Source organism: Aedes aegypti, chromosome 2, assembly GCF_002204515.2.
Source record: "Aedes aegypti strain LVP_AGWG chromosome 2, AaegL5.0 Primary Assembly, whole genome shotgun sequence".
In the NCBI taxonomy this organism is placed as follows: domain Eukaryota; kingdom Metazoa; phylum Arthropoda; class Insecta; order Diptera; family Culicidae; genus Aedes; species Aedes aegypti.
Window position 1 is genome coordinate 22,902,270 of NC_035108.1, and position 23,142 is coordinate 22,925,411.

Consider the following 23,142-nt stretch of genomic DNA (forward strand, 5'->3'; position numbering starts at 1 on the left):
TGCTAAATTTCTGCAAGGAATCGATCTACGAAGCGCTTTTTTTCTGATCGCAGTACGCAGTTGAAAAGAAATGCCAGTTTAAACGGGAGTTAACGATTCCTTTTCAGCAGCAGATAGGGGCTGTCCATTAATTATGTAAGGGATAATTGGGGGAAGGGGGGGTTTGGTATTTCTTACGCGCCATACAATTTATTTTTAATTTTCATACAAAAAATCTTACCATGGGGAGAGGGGGGGGGTTGAAATTTTTGCGTTACGTAATATTTGAATGAACCCTTACTGCGGGCCGTGTTTACAAAAAATGAACAATTTCGCTGCACATTCATCCACTCGATGTTCATCCGGTGAACATTCATTCACTGGATGTTGGTCCGGATGTCATTTTATGTGGGCCGTGTTTACATAAAATGACATCCGGACCAACATCCAGCATTTACAGCGGAAAAGAAAAAGAAAGTCGACAATAAAAGAAGACCATGGATAAGGGGTCATGCACAAATTACGTCACGCTCCGAGGGGGGAGGGGGTCAAGCCAAGCGTGACAAGCCTTACAAAAATTTTGGAGGACTCATACAAAAAACATGACAAAGGGGGGGGGGGTCAAAGAACGTTGGAATTTAGCGTGACATAATGTGTGTACCTAAGTCCATTGGAAAGGTAACGACGATGAACACGTGAACTAGTAAAAATAATAATATCGCGGCGCTCATTTTAAATCCAAATCCAGCGGCGGCGGTAACGCGCAAATTTAAAGTATGCTTCGTCAAATTTAAAGTATGCTTGGATTGTTCCGTTCTGCAAGGGCGCAAATGTTCCAAATTTGCCAAATTTAAAACATTTGATGATTTTTATTATCACTGCGACGGCATATCGAGATTTTCAGATGAACACATTCCATGAATTTCTCTTGCAGACCACAATAATATTGCGTAAAATTTGCGGATTCTTAAGGTGAAGATGCATCGAAGCCAAACCTCAAATTTTCAAGAGCACGAATCTAGAGAACTAAACACTCCAAACAGCCATTCGAGCTGAAAACTTAATCGATTGGTCACCACCAGCGTGTGACCAATCGATAAGGTTTTCAGCTCAAACCGCTGTCTGGTTCTCTAGATTTGTGCTCTTGAAAATTTGAGGTTTGGCTTCGATGCATCATCACCTTGAGGCTGATTTTTTTTTTCGGAAGCGTCGGATTGTTTCGCGGTTTTTGACAATGTTTTGCTTTGTAGCATTACCTATTAAGGCCTACGATTAGATTTTTTTTATAGAGTTCACCTTTTATAGGGAGACTTCTGATGCTTTACTTCGAAATTGTGATATTAGAGCAACTTTAACGGTGTGCGACTAAACTAAATTACATTGCTCAGGATCTGCTAACAGGGGTAGCAAAAAGACAGCGCTGCTTTTGAGAAGCATCGGATGAGCAAATTTAGTTGCGCAATAGTAGCGCTGCTATTCGATTTTAATTCAAGCATATAGTGGAAGTTCTAAGATTCTTGGAAATTTTGGGAATTCGGATAAAACTTCAAGATTTTTTAAAAGAATACTTGGAATCTGCCGTAATTATTGGAAATCCGGTAGCAGTTTTCGAAATATCCGATTTGAAAGAATTTACCTTCCAGGATTTCACCCCGAATCTTGGGGATTCCAACCGGAATCCTTGGGGATTCCAAGCCCAAAACGTTTTAAACTTTAGACATTTCAGCTTCCCATGGTATTTCTTCACCTGCACACACAGACTTGTTCAATGTGTATTATAGATCACAATCCCCAGGGGCCCAGATAGCCGTAGCGGTAAACGCGCAGCTATTCAGCAAGACCAAGCTGAGGGTCGTGGGTTCGAAACCCACCGGTCGAGGATCTTTTCGGATTGGAAATTTTCTCGACATCCCAGGGCATAGAGTATCATCGTACCTGCCACACGATATACACATGCAAAAATGGTCAATCGACATAGAAAGCTCTCAGTTAATAACTGTGTAAGGGCTAATAAGAACACTAAGCTGAGAAGCAGGCTTTGTCCCAGTGGGGACGTAACGCCAGAGAGAAGAAGAAGATCACAATCCATGTTGAAGGTCTTGTAGAATCTCGTTAGTTTTACAATAAAATATAAATATGTTTTTCGTTGCGGTTATAACTTGTCAATGCAAAAATAAACACTCACCTTAACATTCACGATCTTCCTAGCCATAGATTTTGAAAAACAAAATAAACACTTAAATTTAATTGAAGGAGTCAGGAATGAACTAAAGAGCCTATGAACATTATTTAAATCTGGAATGAATCTCAATACTTATGGTCCATCTAATGTTGAGAAATGTTGCTTCATAATGGGATCCTTTCGAACAATAAATGGACAACACTTGATAATGTAAGAATTACAAAACATAGTTATACTTCTGTTAAATCATAAAGAATAAACCATACATGGAACGTATCCCGGATAAAAAATACAATACAAAAACAATATAACGTATTGAAACAGTACCATTCAATATATTGGAAATACAATACAGTATATTGTAAAATGACAATACAATTACAGTACAATATATTGTTTGAACAGTTCACTGTATGGTATATGAGATTTTTGCAATATAATGTATGGGTGGTTAAGTATCGTAACAATACATATATAGATATTTTCTCATACAAACATTTTGAAAATACAATACGATATATTGTTCATGTATTGTCTTGATAAGCAATTCGTGTATTGTTGTACAATACAAAAACAATTCAACGAACTGTATCATGGTTGCATTCGTCGTTACAGCTAGTGTCAAGTGACTTCTAAAAAACTACTTATTTTTACTTTTTGAATATTGTTCACCCAACATTTCTTGCTTTCTGAACTTGTTTTGTTTATTTCTTTCAGCAAAGCTACATAGAAAAAAGCAACAGTTGTTTTACGCGAAAATAGGAATTTGACCAAAATTGTAAGGTATAAAACCAATTGAAAACAATACAGTGTTCTGTTACAATATATTATATTGTTTTTGAATTGTATATCCATACAAGAATAATGTTGCTTCGACATTCAATAACAATACGCTGTATTATATCCAATTCGTTATATTGTACATTAATGGTTTATTCCATTCACTGAATGATACGTTTTTATCCGGGAGCCACAAGCATGTTTGTAGTTGTTTGATTTGAGCTATTTCAGATACAGTAAATTTCTATTATCTAAATTCTTTAGCTTTTTTTGTGACGGTTATTGTTGGTTTATCCTTTTCTTGCCTAGAATATTGGGATTACTTTCTTTGAAATAATTGTATGTTTCATCAATTACATTGAAAAACAGGCTTCTTACTGATTCTTCCGTGCCCTTCTAGTGGCATGATTGCTTTGCGCATTCTTCAAAGTGGAAGGTTCTGAAGCTCCATGTGGATCAAGCCATGTAACGATGGATGTTGGTGAAGCCGTATCATACAATTCATCATGAGTCTTCATATGTCTGTATAAGTTTATCCTGGAATTACGAGAGTTACTGATAGAAAGATTCATTTACGAAAAAATACCGTAATGTACCCGTTTTAATGCAAAAAACACACTTATGTTACTCTGGCCGATGTACAATCATGTGCACAGCCTTATTATGAAGATTTTAAAAGGTTAACTTGCAAGTTTTACTTCCAGTAATGCAGTGTCACGTTTGTGAGTCGACAAATGTCTGGTCAAAACTGATCTGTAATAAAATAATAGAAAACCGAATTTAACTAAAACAACAAAGCGTATGTTTTTGATTTCATGAAATTAAAATTTACCGCGAAGTAAATTTTCCTTCGCACATATCACAGCAGTAGATTTTTGGACCATGTGATTTTTTATTGTGTTGGTTCAATAAATATCTCCGTGCGAAGCTTTTATCACATATGTCACACCTAAACGATCTTTCGACATTATCGTTCGCCCTTTCTGATCTGGGTTTCTTGCGTTCATGAATCGGTTGATGTGTTTGAATGTGTCTTTTGAGGACATAACTGCAAAAAGCAGAGTTACGTTAAAATTGCAAAACGGTAAAAAAATAGTGCTTACCTATCAAAACATGGTCTTCCACAAATTGGGCATTCGATTTTTTTTGGCCTGTGCACCTTTCTATTGTGGTGCCACAATTTCATGCTAGACTCTAAAATCTTACCGCAAGTTTTGCACTGGACTGGCACATCAGTGGTGTTTACTATGCCATCAAATTTGTGGACGCGCTGATGTAATTCCAGTAAAACCCTTAAATTGAAAAATATGAATTGAGTTTGATTCGGAACTTTCAATGGAAAGTATATGCAAATTACGTTGTTCTAAATGATAGACTGCAATTTGTGCATTTATACTTTTTAGGAGCATGATTCAGCATATGTCTTCTGTATTTTTTTGAGGTTTCAAATTGTTTATTACATTCTACACATTTTAGTGGTTGGAAGCTACCGTCCTCTTGCTTATGGAGTGAATTCATATGTTTATTCAATTGTGTTCTGAAATACAAAAAAAAAATCTTCTCAATGTCTATATTAGTTCATTTCCGTTTCCTAGTTACTGAAAATGAAACATTGCGCTACACAGAGAACACTGAAGAGTTTTCTTCTTAGAGTTCATCGTCTCACAAAGCCTATGAGCAGTTTTGTAGTGACGCCAAAGGCGATTCTGGTTAGGCCAAACCTTGAAGCATTTTGCGCATTGCAGCGATGTTGTCGTCATATTTTGATCTGTTGTTATAGTCCTTTCTGAGTTGAGTTCAGACACTTTCATTTCAGTATCTTCTTTCAAACGTGCTGCAGTATCTCTTTGCATTGCCTGTAACGAGCAGAAACCCGCTTCTTTTTCTTTCTTATGTTTGTCCAAATGCTGAGCTAAATGATTGCTTTAATTCAACAAATAATTGTTATAGTATCGATTGATACAAGTCAATATTATGCTTTATTATTTACCGTGAACCGTGAAAGCTGGCGTCACATATATCGCAATCGTAAATTCTCGGACCATGTGCTTCTTTTTCGTGGTATCTCAATCTATAATTCCACTTGAACGTTCTATGGCATATTTTGCACTCGAGTGATGTCGGGTTTTCTTTGTTATCTGTTACTGTCTTTGCTTGTCCCACAGACGTTGGCATGTGTCTGTAAAAGACAAAGTGTTCATAACAGTTAAGAGAAAAGATATCAAAAGCGCTTACTTATCCTTTGCATGGTTCTTTTTTTGGTTCACATCAGCCCTGTCTGTTGCGGATTCTATTTGTTTAAAATCACTCATACTCTTGTTGATTGGTTGAGATACTTGATTTGAAGTGAATGTATCTAATTCCATATAATCGTCTTCACGAGATTCAATTTTCACGTCTTCAATATCAATCATGTCTTCGATGCCTAATGATTGCTCATTTTTCATCATTTCGTCTTCACCCTCTCTTTGCGGTTGTGGCTCAGTGGCTTCTTCAAGAGGTTCAATTTTCACTTTTACCTCTTCCTGTAGCGACTGCTGTTTCTCATTCGTTTTGATACGAGATGATTCCTCGTGAATCTTTATGTGCTCGCCCAAATATTCACTGAAAATCAATAATCGATCAGAATACTTATTGAAATGTTAGCAAACATTTTTCATGGCATAGATGTAAAGAATTTAGCATATATCTTGTCTGACAATTTCGTATATCAATTATTTAAGGTAAAACAGTTTGGAATCTAACTTTCAAGATTGCACTAAAACTCCAAAGGCACTTATCTTGCGAAGGAAACACCCAACAAGTGATATTGTTATTTTGGCTTTGTGCATAAGCAGAAAGTTTAAAATAAGATGATTAGGAACATTTGGCTACTATTCATCCAGATTAGTGCCTTTGAAAACGCGAGTAGGGTCACAAGTCGGCCATTGTGACGTTCATCTTTGGATTCCGAGATGTTTCATCTTAAACTCATCTACATTTTTACCTCGTTGAGAAACGAGAGCCGCAAACGTTGCAATCATGAGTCTCTGGTTCATGCTCTTTTCGTTTGTGCCACGCCACTGCCCATTTATATAAGAACATCTTCTGACAAATATCACATTTGAATGACGGTACAGCTTTACGTTTTTCGCGCTCTCCTTCGTGGGATGCAACATGCATCGCTAGATTTTTTCTGAAAAGACAAGATTATTCTTGCGCATTATTTCACAGTGAATTAGTAATAAAGCATACTCGTTAATAAATGACTTTTCACAGAAGGAACACGCGTAGGTCTTAGCGGCATGGCATTTCATGTGGCTCTTCAGTTTGTTGAGATGTTGTTGGGAACGCTCGTGGTTTCTCAGTTCGATTCTACAATAAAAAATAGTTGATACAACATAACAGCATTCACCTTCCAACATTTCGTAGAAGCAACTCACTCAAATCTAAAGCTCACTTCACATTGTTGGCATTTAAATACGTTTGGAAGCTCATGCTTTACTTCAATGTGCTGTCTCAAATGTGTTTTAGTTTCATATGTTTCATCGGTGGATTGTTTTTTCTTAGAATATTCTGGTATTGTTGCTGAACATTGGGATGTTTCTGCACCCTCTTCAATATGAGTTTCAATCTTCACTTCTCCTAAGTCAATCATATCTTCTGCCCCAACAGATTGCTCAATATCCATTTCATGCTCCAAACCGTCTTCAGAACCGGGGTTCAATTCAACTTTTACTGTATCAACCAGAACTTCCATTCCATCAACCAACTGATTGAACTAATCTGATTAACACATCGTCCAAAGTGAACGATTTATTCAAACGATTGACAATTTTCGAAATGGTTTATGTTTCGGATTATCTCTTTCTTTAATTTTTCGAAGCAGGTACGTTACTGCTCAAATTGCAAAATCTGTCCTGAACCTAAAAGAAAAATATTAGAAAGTGTTAAAAAAGCGTAAATTTTTCTATGGTTCCCTCCAAGATTAGGGTTTAGACATCATCAAGATTTTTTTTGGGCTCTCCTCCAAAATTTTTAGTTTAGTGTTAATCCTGAATTCGATTTCAATCAGGTATTTCTCTAAGGGCATCCAAATAAGTCTAAGTTTCTGAAAGTATTTGAATAATACAACAGCCTGTCTGTTGATAAAGGTGGAGCCAAAACGAAATAAAGATCTCCATGTTCCTTGCAGTAGTCCAAAATTTCATGGCGCATAAGGTAATATAGCAAAATATAGGATGCCGTGAAAAGTGTACTGCGATCTGTCAAACTTGGGTACTTTTTGCAGTACCAAGGGATCAATTGCACTAGAAGTGGTATCCATTCTCTATTTGGTATCTGGTGGGACATTGAACAACAATCCTGGCTTTTCACCCCTTAAGGCTGGTTTGCTACTGACAAGAAAAGTAATCGCCTATCTCGATGCGTGGAAAATTTCTTGCAAGAAATGAGTCCAGTTGTTAATTACACCTATCGTTTGTCTGGTGAGTTGCAAGCTTACTGTCAATGATGATGTCACGCTACACGATAAGTGTTCATCTGCAATAACCAGACAGCTCACCAATCCACCGCGAGGTGGATCGTGCTGAGTTGTTGAGTTGAAGGAGAGCGAAAGAAGGAAGGCACAAAAGTCTGTTTGACAGCTCTGCAGAAAGCGCGTGCGCACGGACAGAGCGCGTGCGCACGGAAAGAGCGCGTGCGCACGGAAAGAGCTCCAGTTCGGCTCGATTTGCAATGATCGGTTATTATTATTATTTTTTCGCTATTGGATATTCTATGGTTTGGTTGATCGATGTTAAAGTTTGTTTTAAAAGCAGCTCAACTTATTTTGAAACATATTGCCGTGTACAATAGTAGACAACAGAACTAATTTAATTAAAATAATTTGAAATTATAATTAGTACATATACAAAAGGGGAAGAACGTTTAGGCTGGTTGTGCATTACGATAAAATCACTTAACAATGCTTGTTGTTGGTTCTTGTGGAAGGATCAACATGTTCGGCCTAACGAATCTTATTTTAAATATCGAATAACACCACATGCAATTGAACAAAAAGGATGAGATTACAATAGACTTTTGATATTTTCAATTCTGAACCACCGCAAAAAAAAAATATTTTGAATCAAAATTCTCCTGAGAGGGATGATGTGGGGGAGGCTCTTTCTAATTAATATTGTCGTTCAATTATGGGGATAAATTAAAATTGTTATTGTTCTATACATACTTATTTATTATAATTACCTGTAAATATTGATACAGCACAATTCAAATATTTAAATATCAAATAGCAAACATAGATATGGTCGGTGTTCAGACAGACTGAACCAAGTGTTTTTTTTTTTCAATCGAGTAAGAAAAATGTACCCCAAACATGTGAAACATCAAAATATTATAGATATTTACTGTAATAATGGAACGTATTTATTTGATGATACATTTGTATCAAAATAACATGGAAGATTTAAAATTGATGGAGTTCTTTACGTATCCTTAGAGCTCCAAAATTCATCTAGTCTGGTCTGTCTAAACACCGACAATATGATTCTCAAAAACTCATGAGAATGGTATTTTACTCTTTGAACTGTTATTTAATTTGGATGTGTTTAAAAGATTTATAAATTTAATTTATTATTGATGTTACGAGCTATGTCTGTAGTTAAACTTAATGCTACACAAGAAATATATTTGAATCAAAGTATTTTTATATATAAATCATATGAAAAAAAAAAAAAGTTCCAGAAAGTACTCTAGAATTCTTTGGGAGCGTCTCCCGGGATTCTTCCTTAAATCATTCATGAATCCTTCAAATCCTCTCTGGGATTGTTCTGCTGAAAATCTTGAGATTATTTCTGAATTTTCTTCCAGATATCGCTTAGGGATTCATCCAAAAAAAACGTTACCATTCCGGTATTACTTCTGAGATTCTTTCGGATATCCCATTGCGATTATTCTGGACATCTTTTTGGATTTTTTTGCAGAACTCTGTATGTGATTTTGCGTGTATCTCCTTAAGGATTACTTTTGAAATCCAGGAAATTAAATTCTTTGAAATTCTTGAAAATTGTTTTCGAAATACTATGGAAGATTTTACCATAAATCCTGATGCAATCCATTTGGATATTTAAAGAGGATTTTATCAAAAAATGTACGACTCTACTAGAAATTCTTCGAGAATTCCTCCGAAAATAACTCTAGATTTTAATCCGGAAATACTTCTGGTATTCTTATGAGAATGCCTCTGGTATTCTTCCAAAAACGACTTGAGATGCTTTCGGAAATCTTTCTGAAATTCTTCAAGAAATTCCCCTGAGATTTTTACGCCAATATCTTTGAAATACTCCTGGGACTCTTACAAAAACCCTGTTGGAGTTTTTTTTTCGGATATCTTTCTATTCTAAATTTTTCAATAAATTTTGCTGGGATTGTGCTGTAAAACCTGCTAAGATTCATCCAAAAATACGACTGTCATTCTTCCGGTTATCATTCAAGAATTCCACCAGAAGTTTTCGTGAGATTCAACCGTAAATCGTTCTGGTATTTTTCAGAAATTCCATTGAGATTCTTAAAAATATCCTTCTGAAAAATTTTCTGAGAATTGTTTTGGAATTATAGAAGGATTTCCAGAAGAATTCCAAGGCGATTCACAGAAACATCACTTCTGTATGAAGGATTATCGTTAATATCTGAAATAATCCCATGAGAATTCTAAATCCAAATTACAGTGATATTCAAAAGAATCCCAGAAGTTATTTCGCCAGAATCCCTGAAAGATTTAAAGGATATTCACAGACATCCAGAAGATTCCATGAATATTTTCCAGAATAATTCCGATGTCCAGATGAACTGCAGAAAGATTCATGGAATAATTTCAAACGGGATTTTCGGAATCATTTGAAAGTAACTTTTAGAAGATCCTCAGAAAAAGAAATCAGTAATCAAAGTAATCGAAAAAATCTCATTATTTCAAGCAATGTTCGTTGGTTCATGTCGAAGGATCAACATGCTCGGCTTAACGAATCTTATTTTAAATATTGAATGACACCACATACAATTAAACTAGTATGTGATTACAATTCTGAATCACCGCAAAAAAAAAATATTTAGAATCACAATCCTTCTGAGAGGGATGATGTGGTGGATGCACATTCTAATTAAAATTGTCGTTCAATTATGGCGATAAATTAAAATTGTTATTGTTCCATAAATACTTGTTTATTATAATTACTTGTAAATATTGATATAGCATATAAAAAGACATTGGTCCAGAAATTACTCCAGAATTCTATGGAATTTCCCTCCTGGGATTCTTCCTTAAATCACTTATGAATCCTTCAAAACCTCTCTGGGATTGTTCTGGAAATCTAAAGATTATTTCTGATTTTTCTCTAAGTTCTTCTGGAAATCACAGAATACTTACAGATATCGCTTTTGAACTCATCTAAAAAACATCGTTAGCATTCCGGTACTATATCTGAGATTCTTTCGGATATCCTTTGTGATGCTTCTGGACATCTTATTGGAATATTTGCATAAATCTGTATGTGAGTTTACGTTTATCTCCTTAAGGATTACTTTTGAAATCCTGGAAATCAAATTCGAATCGAAATTCTCGAAGATTCTTTCGGAAATTCAATGGAAGATTCTAACAAAAATCCTGATGCAATTCTTCTGGATATTTTTACTACAAATTCGTCGAGAATTCCTCCGAAAATAATTCTGGCCTTTTTCCGGAAATACTTCTGGGATTATTATGAGAATACCTCTGGTATTCTTCCGGAAATCACCTGAGATGCTTTCGGAATCCCTTTAGAATACTTTCGAGGATGCTTCCGAAAATCTTTCTGAAATTATTCTAGAAATGCCACTGAGATTTTTACGTCCATATTCTTGAAATTTGTCTGGGACTCTTCCAAAAATCCTGTAGGAAATTTTCCAGATATCTTTCTAGCATTCTTTCGGGAAGCCTTCTGGGATACTTTCGAAAATCTTTCTGAGGATCCTTCAAATCCTTCTGTTAAGGATTCTTGCATAAATTCTTCCCGAATTACCTCTAGACTCTGGGAGTTTCCTGAATTTTTCAAGAAAACTGTTATTATTTCGACTATCTCTCTAGGATTCTTTCGGAAATTCTTCTACAATACCCCCAGATTTCTTTCTGTTATCCTGCTGGAGGACTTCAAAACATCTTTCAAAGATTCTTCCAGAAATTTTACTGGAATTTTTCAAGAAATTCTGCTGGGATTCTTCCGTAAAACCTGACGAAATTCATCCGGAAATACGACTGGAATTCTGCTTGAATGAAAAGCATTCAAGAATTCCACCGGAAGTTTTTGTGGGATTGAACCGTAAATTGTCCTGGTATTTTGTTTAAATACATTGAGATTCTTAGGGAAAAATATACAGGATTCTTAAAAATATCCTTCTGAAAATTCTTCTGGAAATTGCTTTGGAATTAAAGGAGGATTTCCGGAAGAATCCCAGGTCGATTTACAGAAGAACCACAGAGAAATCACTAAAATATTATCAGGGAGATTTCTAAAGGAATTATTTTAAGGATTCTCGTAAATTCATGAAACAATCTCAGGAGAATTTCGAATGGATTGAACCCCTGAAGATTCAATGAAAAGTCACAGACATCCAGACGATTTCATGAATATTTTCCAGAATAATTACGATGTCCAGAAAAGCTCCAGAAAGATTTACGGAATAATTTCAAATGGAATTTCCAGAACCATTTAAAAGTCACTTTCAAAAGATGCTCAGAAAAAGAAATCAGTAATCAAAGAATCTCATAGGTATTTTTTTAAAGTCTGTCCGGTGACTGTCCGGTAGTTTTCTTGGAGGATTTCCATTTGAAGTCAAGAGGGATTTTCAGAAAATTCTGCCAAGGATTTAAGAAAATTTTCAAGGAAAATCAATAATAAATCACGAAAAAAATCAAAAACACTTCCTTATGAATTTCCAGAAGAATCACAGAGTTTTTTTTCTCAAAAAATCTTAGAAAAAAATTCTAAAGAATCACGAAGGAATTTTCGGAATAATTCTGGATATAAAAAATTATCTCAGGCAGAAAAAAATAAAATAAATAGCAATAAATCTGTAAGAATATAAGAAGGATTTCTGTAAGAATATAAGGCACGGTGTCTTTGTGGAGTAACTTTATTACAAAAAAATAGGTAAGTCTGAAATTTCGAACTAAAAACAATTTGACTTTGCTCTTTCATTTGCGACCAAAATCAAAATAATCGGTCGGGGGGTCCAGAACATTTTTTTTTATTTTGTGTGAAGTATTCATGGATATGTGTTTTTTTACCGACACACATTACGTTGAACATAGATACGGGACAAACTGCAAGATCAAACCATTTGAACACCTTGGCTTGGAAGGTAAAGTTGTTCTTGCTCAAAAGAGCTGTAATAAGCATATATGACATATGATATACGCATAATTGCAAAACTGTCTCAAACGTCATTTTAGTTATTGTCCACGAAAAACCTTGAAAATCGTTCTTAAATTGGTCATAATGATGTAAGAAGTTATTAGGAAATATTTTTAATAGGTGAAGATGCATCGATATCAAACCTCGAATTTTCAAGAGCTTGTTTGTAGATTTGTATCTTGAGAACCTGACAACCTTTTGCGTTGAACATTTTATTGATTAGTCGCCACCAGCGAGTGACCAGTGAGTTACCGGTTGTCTGCTTCTCTAGACTTGTGCTTTTGAAAATTCGAGGTTTGGCTTCTATGTATATTCACCCTTAAAACCATTGATAACCGAGTGTGTAGCTCGTTGTTATTAAGCAGATAAATGGACCAAAATTAAAACTGTCACCGCTGGGAGACAGAGGAGGATCTTCTCTTTGTCGTAGCATTGTGAAATAAAGTGCTAATTTTTTCGTTTGCTCAGTAATAACAAGCTATGGCTTTTAGGACGAGATCATAAATTATGCGAGATTTCTCTTTTTTCTCGTTACAAAAGTGACTTATCCGCCTTTCAAACAACACAGAGGGCTTCGCATGTGATAAACCTTGTTATAAGGCATGTAATATACTTGCCTCATGGTGCTGAAAAATACGCTAATTTGGATGGTATTTGAAAAGTTTCAAATCTTATATTTTTTATGTTACTTTCTTTATGGCACAGTGCTTATGAAAAGATCAGAAACTAACATCATGAGGCTAAAATGGGTTTGGGATGTTTGTACTTGTTTGCAGTACTATAACCCCATATTAACCCCTCTACCGACAGCTTCATTTTTTCAAAATATTCAAATCGCAATAACTTTTTTGTTTCTCAATATTTTTGAAAATTCCACAACTTCTCAAAAAACTCTCTTATTTTCAGAATCTGTATCGGTTTTGAGCATTGGTCTTCTTTCAGAGATATTCCAAAATTCCTTTGGGGACCGACGCATAGCCATAACTCTCGTAATTATCTCTGGCTACAGATTTTTTCTCATATTCGGTTATTCGCTTTTCAAAACTAAACTTTGATGAAAGACTATTGTGAAGAAATTTAACAAATCGGTGTAACTGTTTTTGAGCAATGAGCTTTTATGTTTTTGGTACAACTATAGCCGTAACGAGATCTTGAAAACTTCTTAAAACATCATATTGAAATTTCATATGGGAAGTGTCGGTTCCCCAAGGAACACCGAAATATTTTTAAAACCAGTTGACCAATGGTCAATACCGACATAGATTTCAAAAGTAGAAGAGTTTTTTGAGAAGTTGTGAAAAAATGGTGGAAAAATATAGAGAAACAAAAAAGTTATCGCAATTCAAATATATTTTTGTGCTGAAAAATGAAGCTGCCGGTAGAGGGGTTAAGCTAAATAATAGCAAACAAACTCATGAATATCTCTTCTGCTATCTGTTGAATTGAATTTCTCTCTTCAGCAAATTTCTTTATTATGGTTTCAAGAATGAGCTTTTACAATGGGATAATAAGTTTGTACTTACATTACAGTACAAGCGTGTGTAGTAACCGAAAACGCGAATCAAGGACAGCACCTCAAAATTTCTTCATAGTAATTTTCATATAAACCTACATTGTCTTTGGGCCACCTTTAATCACCACCTAGAAAGCTGCAAATTTCACAGAACACTATTTTTATAGTAAGGATAGTAAGGAACATATGTGAGATTGAATTCTCAAACATTTTTTTAATTTTGAACCGCTTTAATGTACATAAACACATAAAAAGGCAAATTCAAACATATGTGCAAGTCTCTCGAAATCAAACAAAAAAAAAATTACTCTGGACCCCCCGACCGATTATTTTGGTTTTAGCAGCAAATGAACGCGAGAAACCTATACTTTATTGTGGAGAAGTTTCAGACTTACCTATTTTTTTGTAATAAACTTGTTCTACGAAACACACCGTGAAGGAGGATTTACAAACAATTACAGAGGAATTTTCGGATGATTTCCATAAATAAAGATTAAAAACATCCCCGTCATCTGGAAGATTCTTAGCAGGATTTTCGGAAGTATTCCACAGGGATTTCTGAGAGAATTCCATTGGGATTTACAAAAGATTTCCAGAGGAATTTCCGAAAGAATCCCAAGAATTTGCACGGAAGAAAGTGAAGTGAAATAATAGATTTTTTTGATTATAGTCTCAGGCATCTTTCCGAGAGTATTCTAGAATAATAGGTATAATCTAAGACATTTTTCGGAAAGAATCTCAAAGGGATTTTGAAGAACTTTCAAAGAGTTTCACGGAAGAAATACTGAAGAATTACGAGGAAAATATCAGAATTTAAATAATAATTTCGATTGGATTTCCAGAATAAATCCCGAGAAATTTTGTGAGAATCCCCGAACCCAGATTTTTAAAATAGATTCCATTACACTGGAAAGCAATCATTAAATCATTTTCGGCAGAATTCCAGAATTTTACAGCAGAATCCTGAAAGGATTTCCATAATAACCCAAGATGGGTTTCTGGGATAGTCCAATAGGAAGTCCCAAGGAGGTTATTGGAAAAATCAGAGCGATCAAAGAAATAACTACATATAATAATTTCAGAAGGGTTTCTGAAAGAATCTCAGTGAATTTTCAAGATGCAACAGAACTAGCAACACAACTAATATATACTAATATTTACAACTCAATACTTAATTATAAATTGCGTTAAGGTGATTATAGAACAAAGCCACACCTCAAATTTTCAAAAGCACAAGACTTGAGAACCAAACAGCTCTCACCGTTGAAAATTTATCCCATTAGTCACCACCAGCAAGCAAGCAGATTGATTGGTTTTCAACGCAAACTGTTGTCAGATTCTCCAGTATTGTGCCCTTGTTTGGCTTCGTTTTATAATCACCTTAAGCTGAGTGTACGCCATCCAGTTTGGGGGCGGATTGACGGTATCGAAGTGGATTAAAAACAATTATAGGAGAACGTGTGGAAAATACATATGAACTGCGCAGAATACATCAGACCGATTTAGCATTGCTGCGCACTTCTAAAAGCATTTTATTTTTATTAAAATGTTTGATAATAGTAGAACGACAATGATCATCAGTTGATTTCCCGCTACTGTTTTTTTTTTAAATCACAATTGTTATTTCTTTCCGTGCACGCGCTCGGGAAATGAATCTGGCCATGGTGCAACAACCGCGCTACATTCGATGAATCCTATGCGACAAAAATTGTCGGCGCTATCCGTCAAATTCGCTCACCAAAGCTATTTTGGTGACTTTAACATCACAGCATCAAGAAAAGCATTTTTCTTTGATCGCAGTACGCAGTCGAAAAGAAATGTCATTTTAAATGGAACTCACTGTAGAAAATTACTTGAGCATTTCTTTCCGCAGAAATTTTTACTTTTCTTGAGCGGAACAGCATACTTAGCTATATGAAGTAAACCGGTGCCACCGATTCCGTCATGGGTGGCCATGCTCGTTAAGGTGACGCTGCCATCCAGAAAACTAAATGGGGTCTTGAAATGTTTAATGAAATCTTATTTTTATTCAATAATACGAAAGAGCATGTTATTGCAACTACTTTAGCAAATCTTCCCGCTCAAATAACGGCTATATCATATAGAAACTTAAAAATAGATGGAGTACCTTGTACCTTTTAATTCCACCCCTAAATGCTTATCTTTGAAAGATACGGTATTTCGACTACCTTTTCAGTGATAAACTAGCCAAACGAGTTACAAATCACTTTAATAAAGAAAAAAAATATTTCGGCTACCACTTGCAGTCTTTTTCAGTGTCAGTTACTCGTATCCACTCAGTGAAAACGAAAAACATTGAAAATTGAGCAAACATGTGTTTTTGGCCCAAACAAAAACATTTGCAACTTTTTCGATTTATCATACAAAACGGTCAACTTTATAGCGCTCGATCTGAGGTGTCGGCCAGGGTGGACGCGTCAGGCGAAGCGGTCATTTATGGACCGATTTTCATGAAATTTTCACAGTGCTTCAGAAATAATTTGAATTTCCACATATATTTTTGAGTAACTTTTCCAATCACGTGTTTAAAAGCAATAACGGTTTAACTAAAGTTAATTTTTTGACGATTTGTTTATAATGGGTTACATGCATGGCCTGATTCGCTACTCACCGCACATGCGCTAGTGTCTATGCGCGAAAAATCGCTAAAAAATAATGCGAAAAATATGTCTATGGCAAAATGCATCAAACGGATTATTTCTTAAAATTGGTAACTATTCAGAAAAAATATTTGGTACCGGTTATACGTAATGATAATGACTATCACGCCTACCAAATATTTTTTCGATTCATGTTTTCATTTGAAGTTAGATGCCTTTCCCCATACAAAATAAAACGAGAAAACTTCTGCTGATCAACTGAGGACAAGCGCAATCCATTGACATAACTGGACAAATTGAAGGATAAGCTTTATAATATCCAGGAAAGTTGTAGATTTGGACGAAATAAACAAGTTTGATGAAAAAAGGTTTTTGTGTAGGGCTTTTACATAAATAGTATTTATTTTTTGTCAAATATTACGTTTTAGTAAAATCGTTATAACTTTTAAACTCGTGATTGGAAAAAATATTCAAAAATATATCTTAAAAATCAAGTTATGCACGATGTTCTGTGAACATTTTGTTCAAATCGCTCCATAAATAGCTGAGATCTAGCTTACCAAAGTTGATCATTGTGTATGGAAAATCGAAAAAGTTGCAAATGTTGTCCAATACTGTATGTATATGTACTGCAATGAAAATATATTTTATTCCATCTTAAAAGATAAGCTTTTTAATAAAAACTCTCAGGTCATACTCACGAAAAAGAAGTACTAGATGCTCATCCTGCTGCTGTAGTTTTTTTTTAATAGTGTTCATGATCATAACCAATGAATATAAGACAGTATCAGATGCAATACGATCTTGTTGATAAGCACTTACAAACAAATACGGCAGCCTCAAATATTTCAAATAACTATGAAATGAAGTACGGTAAAAAAACAGTCAATGGCGAATCTAAACGATATACAGCTTTTATCGGTAAATTTCAAATATTTTTATATTTTATTTACCTTAGCTATTACAATTTGTTTTTAGAGTTTAACTATCGTGATATGGACTATATGGGGCCCAGATAGCCGTAGCGGTAAACGCGCAGCTATACAGCAAGACCATGCTGAGGGTCGTGGGTTCGAATCCCACCGGTCGAGGATCTTTTCGGGTTGGAAATTTTCTCGACTTCCCTGGGCATAGAGTCTTCGTACCTGCCACACGATATACGCATGCAAAAATGGTCATTGGCATAGTAAGCTCTCAGTTAATAACTGTGGAAGTGCTCATAAGAACACTAAGCTGAGAAGCAGGCTCTGTCCCAGTGGGGACGTAACGCCAGAAAGAAGAAGAAGATATGGACTTCCTTACAACAATGACATAGAACAAAAACATATTTTGTGATAATGAACGACAAGCAAATTTGGACAAGGAAGGAAAAGCACAAAAGAAACCTTCGAAATTGCCTAGAAAAAAAGACAGAAAAAAGAGAAGCTTAAATACAATATCACATCACATCTATGCGGCCAGCTCTTGTAAAAGAGGATTTACAGATGACGAACAGCTGTTGAGGAATTTAGGCATTAATCTCTGAAACCATTCATCGATTCGCTCAACGCCGGCAAGTCGGTGTACCTCATCAGTCGGATGACAAGGGCTTGAATTTGTCTAGCTTGAACTTTCTTCCGGTGAGATTGTGCACAGTCGTACCAAGCAGGAAAGCCATACGCAACCGTTGGCCTGAGAACGGTTTTGTATAACAGGATCTTGATACCAGGGTCCAAACGGGAGCGTCTTTTTACAAGAGGGTACAGCATTTTGACGACCTTATCGTATTTTTGGAGGCAGTTCGTCACGTGACAACCAAACTTTAGCTTCTGATCCAGGGTTATACCAAGATAAGCAACATTTGGTGACCATGGAATGTCCACGCCGTTGCAAGAAACGTATCTCTGGAGTAGATGGCGAGGGATACGACGGCGAGTAAAGAAAATGGCTTGCGATTTCGTTGGGTTGACTTTCACCTTCCATTTTTGATGGTACTCTTGGATGGAGTTCTGGGCATGCTGTAGCGTGTCGATTATTGTTCCTGCGTCGCGATGTGAGGCAAGAAGACCAGTGTCGTCAGCGAAAAAATAGTACTGGACTCCGTTGACTTTTACTATGTCGGCGGAAAAAATGATGTATAGTGTTGGGCTTAGAACAGAACCTTGAGGAGCACCGAATGGTACGGACATTGGATCAGACGTACAACCGTTTACTGCCACTTGGAAGGAACGATCCTTCAGGAAGCTTCGCATTATTTTCAGAATCGACATCGGAAAACAACCCAGCAACATCTTGTGCAAGATCACTTCTTGCCATACTGAATCGTACGCTTTCTCTGCATCAAGGAGGATCAGGCCTGATGATTTTCCTTGCTGGAAATTGCGTTTTACCTCCTTCCCCATCCGCACGATTTGATGGCTGGTAGAATGTCCTTTTTGAAACCCAAATTGTTCATGAGGAATCAAACGAACTGTCTCTAGGTGTTTCTCGATTACGCGTTCGAAAAGTTTGCTCAATGTTGGCAACAAGATGATCGGTCTGTAGTTAGAAGGTATGGAATGGTCCTTATTCGCTTTCGGAATGGCGACAACTATAGCGTATTTCCAGTCAGCATAGTTTGAGGCCAGCGGAGAAAATTTTAGCGAGAACTACATGCCCTTTTCGTGGAAGGCGTTTTAGAAGCATGTTTTAAATTCCATCATGACCAGGCGCTTTTTTGGGCTTCAAATTGCGAATGATTGTGCCATTTATTTGGGCGTATAACGTGTCTCCACTGCGCAGTGGAGGGCTGTACTTAGTCGTTTTCTTTAATGCTTTGGTGATGCGCCAAAGTTTATTATCGCCCCGCTTCATTGCAGCTAACGTGTGAGAAAACTTGCTGAACCGTGCGTTTGCGCATTCCCCATGAATGCGATCATTTAACGAAAAAACAATTTGTTTCAGCATAGGATCTCTGGTTCTCATCCACTGCCGTCGACGCCGGTTACGAAGCTGGATGAGGAGTTTTTTTTTTCGTCGGGGATTTGCGCTACATCGTACGGACGAGGGGTGATCAGCGGCACAGCAAACGATTCTGCGTCGAGAAGAGCGTCTTTAAAGCAATTGAGCGCAGTATTAACTCCATTTTCATCGCGGATGTTGGAAAACATAGAGTCGTTTGGACACAATTTTGTATTTATCAACCGTTGGAAAGCAAGCCAGTCTGCACGTGCATAGCAGCGAACAGTGGCAGTACTTGCCACAGGATCGGCCGACAAACTGATCTCGAATGTAACGGGCATGTGGTCAGACGACAGCTCATTGTGAACGATTGCTTCAGGTCCGTCCCACTCGGGCTCAGATTGGGTACCACTTCTAGTACTGCATTTGGTCCCTCGGTAGTGCAAAAGGTACCCAAGTTTGACAAATTGCAGTACACTTTTCACAGCATTCTAGATTACCTTATGAGCCATAAAATTCTGGGAAACTGCAAAGAACATAGAGGTCTTTAATTTGTCTTTGATTGCTTCCTCGCCCTGCAGGAATAAACGTAGGGGAGTCAGGAAAGTTGATGTTGAAGCCAGAGTGTGACGCCTCTTGACACAGTATAGTTCCAGCTTTTTTATTCTTGACACAGTTCCATTGAACGATGTCTGGCGTTTAAATCCCCAATGTCGAAAAAAGGTGAGTTTGGCGTGACCAAAGAGCGGATTTCACGTCAAAACTGGGACCACTCAGAGCCCCGACGCGTACCAGAGAAGTATGCAGCGATTATGCGATTATTTCATTTTTACCAGTCGTTGAGATGGTAACTCCTGTAGCCTCGATTTTTTTGGTCGAAATATTCAGCTGCTTGAAAACCAATCCTTTACGAACAGCTATTAGTCACTTCCTCCTGTGCCGCCTTCATCCCTTGATGGCCGATCGAGACGAACATAGGAGAAATTTGGATGAAGGAATGAAGTATTTGGGCGCAACCAGGTTTCGGTGACGACAGCTACATCTATGCCGTGTGTTGGTGCTGTCTCGCTCTCTCTCTCACGGGCAACTTGAAAACAGAGCGCACTGTAAAAGTCAAACGTTTTATAGCATGCACAGGCTCATTAAGGTTGTTCGGTAAATCTCGTTTGTAATACCGAAACCTCAGTTAAATATTTATTTACAGTGCGTTTCCGGTAAGAAAAAAAATCTAGGTGTGTACTACTAAATATATTAGTCGAAAACAGTCACTCGGTCAAGTAACTATCATAAGAGAAAATTGACGAAGATAAATCAATCACTGCAGATAGGCCCTTGGAATGAACGTTTTACCTATTTCATACGGATTGAATTTTACTTTTCGAAACATCCTAAATCACTTTAAGTCGAGTCTAGTACACGACACTGACGGCCTTACAGTTGAGGTCGAAATACGCATATCTGTCAAAGGATAAAAACTCTAGTGGAATTAAACGGTTGTAGTACTAATTTGTTTTTTTTCATCGATTCATAGGTATTCTACTGAACAGCTCGAAGATTTATTATCACCCCAAATCAATTAATTTAATTATGTGCAACCCAAATAGGGTCCTAAAATTTTTAATGAAATCTTGTTTTAATTTCATAAGACGAAAGACCATGATCTTGCAACCACTTTAGCAATTTTTCCTGTTCAAATAACGGTTATATAACATTTAAAATTCAATTTTAAAAATAGGTTAAAATTTAAACCTTGAAACTTGATACTTTTTTTTATTAAAAACTAGGAAAACATTTAAATCTGAACCATTATGGACAGCTTGAAACATCTGCCCTTTTTGTCGATTTCACACACAAACAAAAATTTAAGTTATTTTTAATAATTTTCTTTATCTTCACCATGTGAATAAATTTTGATATTTTTTAAGGTACAATTAAAAAAAATGTGTATTTTTCGTTAATAAAATGAAAGAATAACTGCTTTCGTTTTACTAAATTATTATATTTACTGAACGGTGGTAAAACATTTTCGTAAGGCTTCGTACGGTATAGTTATTATTTTAAAATAGCAATCACAGATAACAGACGTTGAAGTCCGATTGTAAAACTGTGTAAGACAATTAACGGTCATTTTGAATTACAACACAAGTAGCAACATCGTTGTGGTGCTGGCATCGTGAAGTTCCCAAGCCGATGTCAGTGGTGAATATGAAATATTTCAACATACTGATATTCACCTGAGAGAGACTCGCGAAGAGGAAAAATACCAAGTCATATGCAGCCCAGATTCCCCTCTCACGAAACGTCAAATGCAGCCCACCGTTTTTATGGCTGAAAAAGTGAAAAGTATTGTGTTCAAAGTTAACTGTTATTAAAAACCTCAATCAGCGGAGCAGTTTTTCCAAAGTTGCTGATAAATCTAAGCAGAAGAATAATTATTTCTAATGTCTGCTACGTTTGCTGGCATGAAATTTCACTCAAACGGATATTTATGATTCGATGTGATGCAAACTCAATCATTTTTTGCTGAGAGCTTCATGTGAGGGATTGAGCGGCTTGCGCATAATTGGTATAAACACAAAGTGGAATAAGAAAAAAACTCAGCAATCACAGAAAAAGAAGACCGTCTTTGCGAGTCTCGTCTCAGATATTCACCACTGATTGACGCAATTCGCTGTGCGGCGGCGCAAGTGATTGCAAGGAGTTCCAATTTGAATGTTTAAACAGGTTTTAAGAAAAATTTGGTTCTAGCATAAACATCTGTTATCTGTGTAGCAATTGAGGTATCAGCAAAAAAAAAAAAAGAGGCCATCCATATTTGAGACTAAAATTGTCTTTTATCCACACGGTTTAAGTTATAATTCAAACATGTCGGAGAGTATTTCTATTCGCCCTATTTACGGAACTTATGAAAATGAATGAACCTAACTCAAATTTTCATAAATATTTACATTACCCAAAAATGTACAACACGCACGAAAATCAATTATGACAAGATCCACTTTTTGTGAATTAGATTTACATTCACTCAAATTTGAGTAAAACGTAATGAGCGTAAAAATCTAGAGAAGTTCAACCCAGAGTGGATTAAAACAAGAAAAAAAAAATAAATCTCGCGAAACATTACTAAAGGACCTATCTAACATTGAGAGGCTCTCTTTGTTTACTTTCTCTTTTATTAATAACTGAGTCATATTAACCTCTTTTGTTGCGTTTTTTGTATGAAACGCTAGTCAAGGAAATTGGCTTTCGATCTATAGTGAAAAGCTTCCCAAAATCTTTAGTATTCCACTGTTATAATCGAAAGAGAACGAGAGAGGAGAGAATCTATCATTTGTACATCGGTCCTTTAGTAATGTTCCGCGAGAAATGTTTATTGGCACCCATAGCCCCTAATCAACATTCCCCTGTTTACGCCACTGGACACTGAACACTTTGGATCGTATTAGTTTGAATCACGTTTCTAGAAATAAATATTGATTGAAATCACTGAAATTTTAACACATCTCATAGATGAAGCAACACTTTACAATGGTTATTTAGAAAAACTCCAAAAAACATTAGTATTCGAGAGAATTTAAAAAAATTCTTACGGGAATCACTCGCTCTGTAGCACAACAGACTCGATTTTTTTGTTTACTCCGCTTGTTGACAAACACGGCTCGGATTGGAGCTTTTCTCTCCCACCACCCAAAAAAAGCTCCCTCTCTCATTCGATCGAAAAAC

At 36.2% G+C, this 23,142-nt stretch overlaps 1 protein-coding gene across 5 annotated transcripts; it reads right to left on the reverse strand.

Annotated features, from left to right (window-relative positions):
* Positions 1-3,084: 3,084 nt before the first annotated feature.
* Positions 3,085-23,084, reverse strand: LOC5571259 (zinc finger protein 880). Of its 5 annotated transcripts, XM_021840238.1 has the most exons (13): positions 23,010-23,084; positions 6,364-6,846; positions 6,176-6,295; positions 5,928-6,116; positions 5,177-5,545; positions 4,932-5,120; positions 4,541-4,864; positions 4,299-4,478; positions 4,045-4,233; positions 3,774-3,989; positions 3,538-3,694; positions 3,320-3,478; positions 3,085-3,246 (listed from the first exon to the last, which is right to left on the reverse strand). In XM_021840238.1, the coding sequence occupies exons 2-11, from the start codon at positions 6,678-6,680 to the stop codon at positions 3,622-3,624; spliced, it is 2,166 nt and encodes a 721-aa protein (XP_021695930.1). In that variant the 5' UTR covers positions 6,681-6,846; positions 23,010-23,084; the 3' UTR covers positions 3,085-3,246; positions 3,320-3,478; positions 3,538-3,621. The 5 variants fall into 5 exon arrangements, with proteins under 5 accessions (XP_021695930.1, XP_021695929.1, XP_021695933.1 ...); XM_021840237.1 differs by lacking the exon at positions 23,010-23,084 and adding an exon at positions 22,947-22,964 and having other exon boundaries at positions 3,109-3,478; XM_021840241.1 differs by having other exon boundaries at positions 3,111-3,478; positions 3,561-3,694.
* Positions 23,085-23,142: the final 58 nt, after the last annotated feature.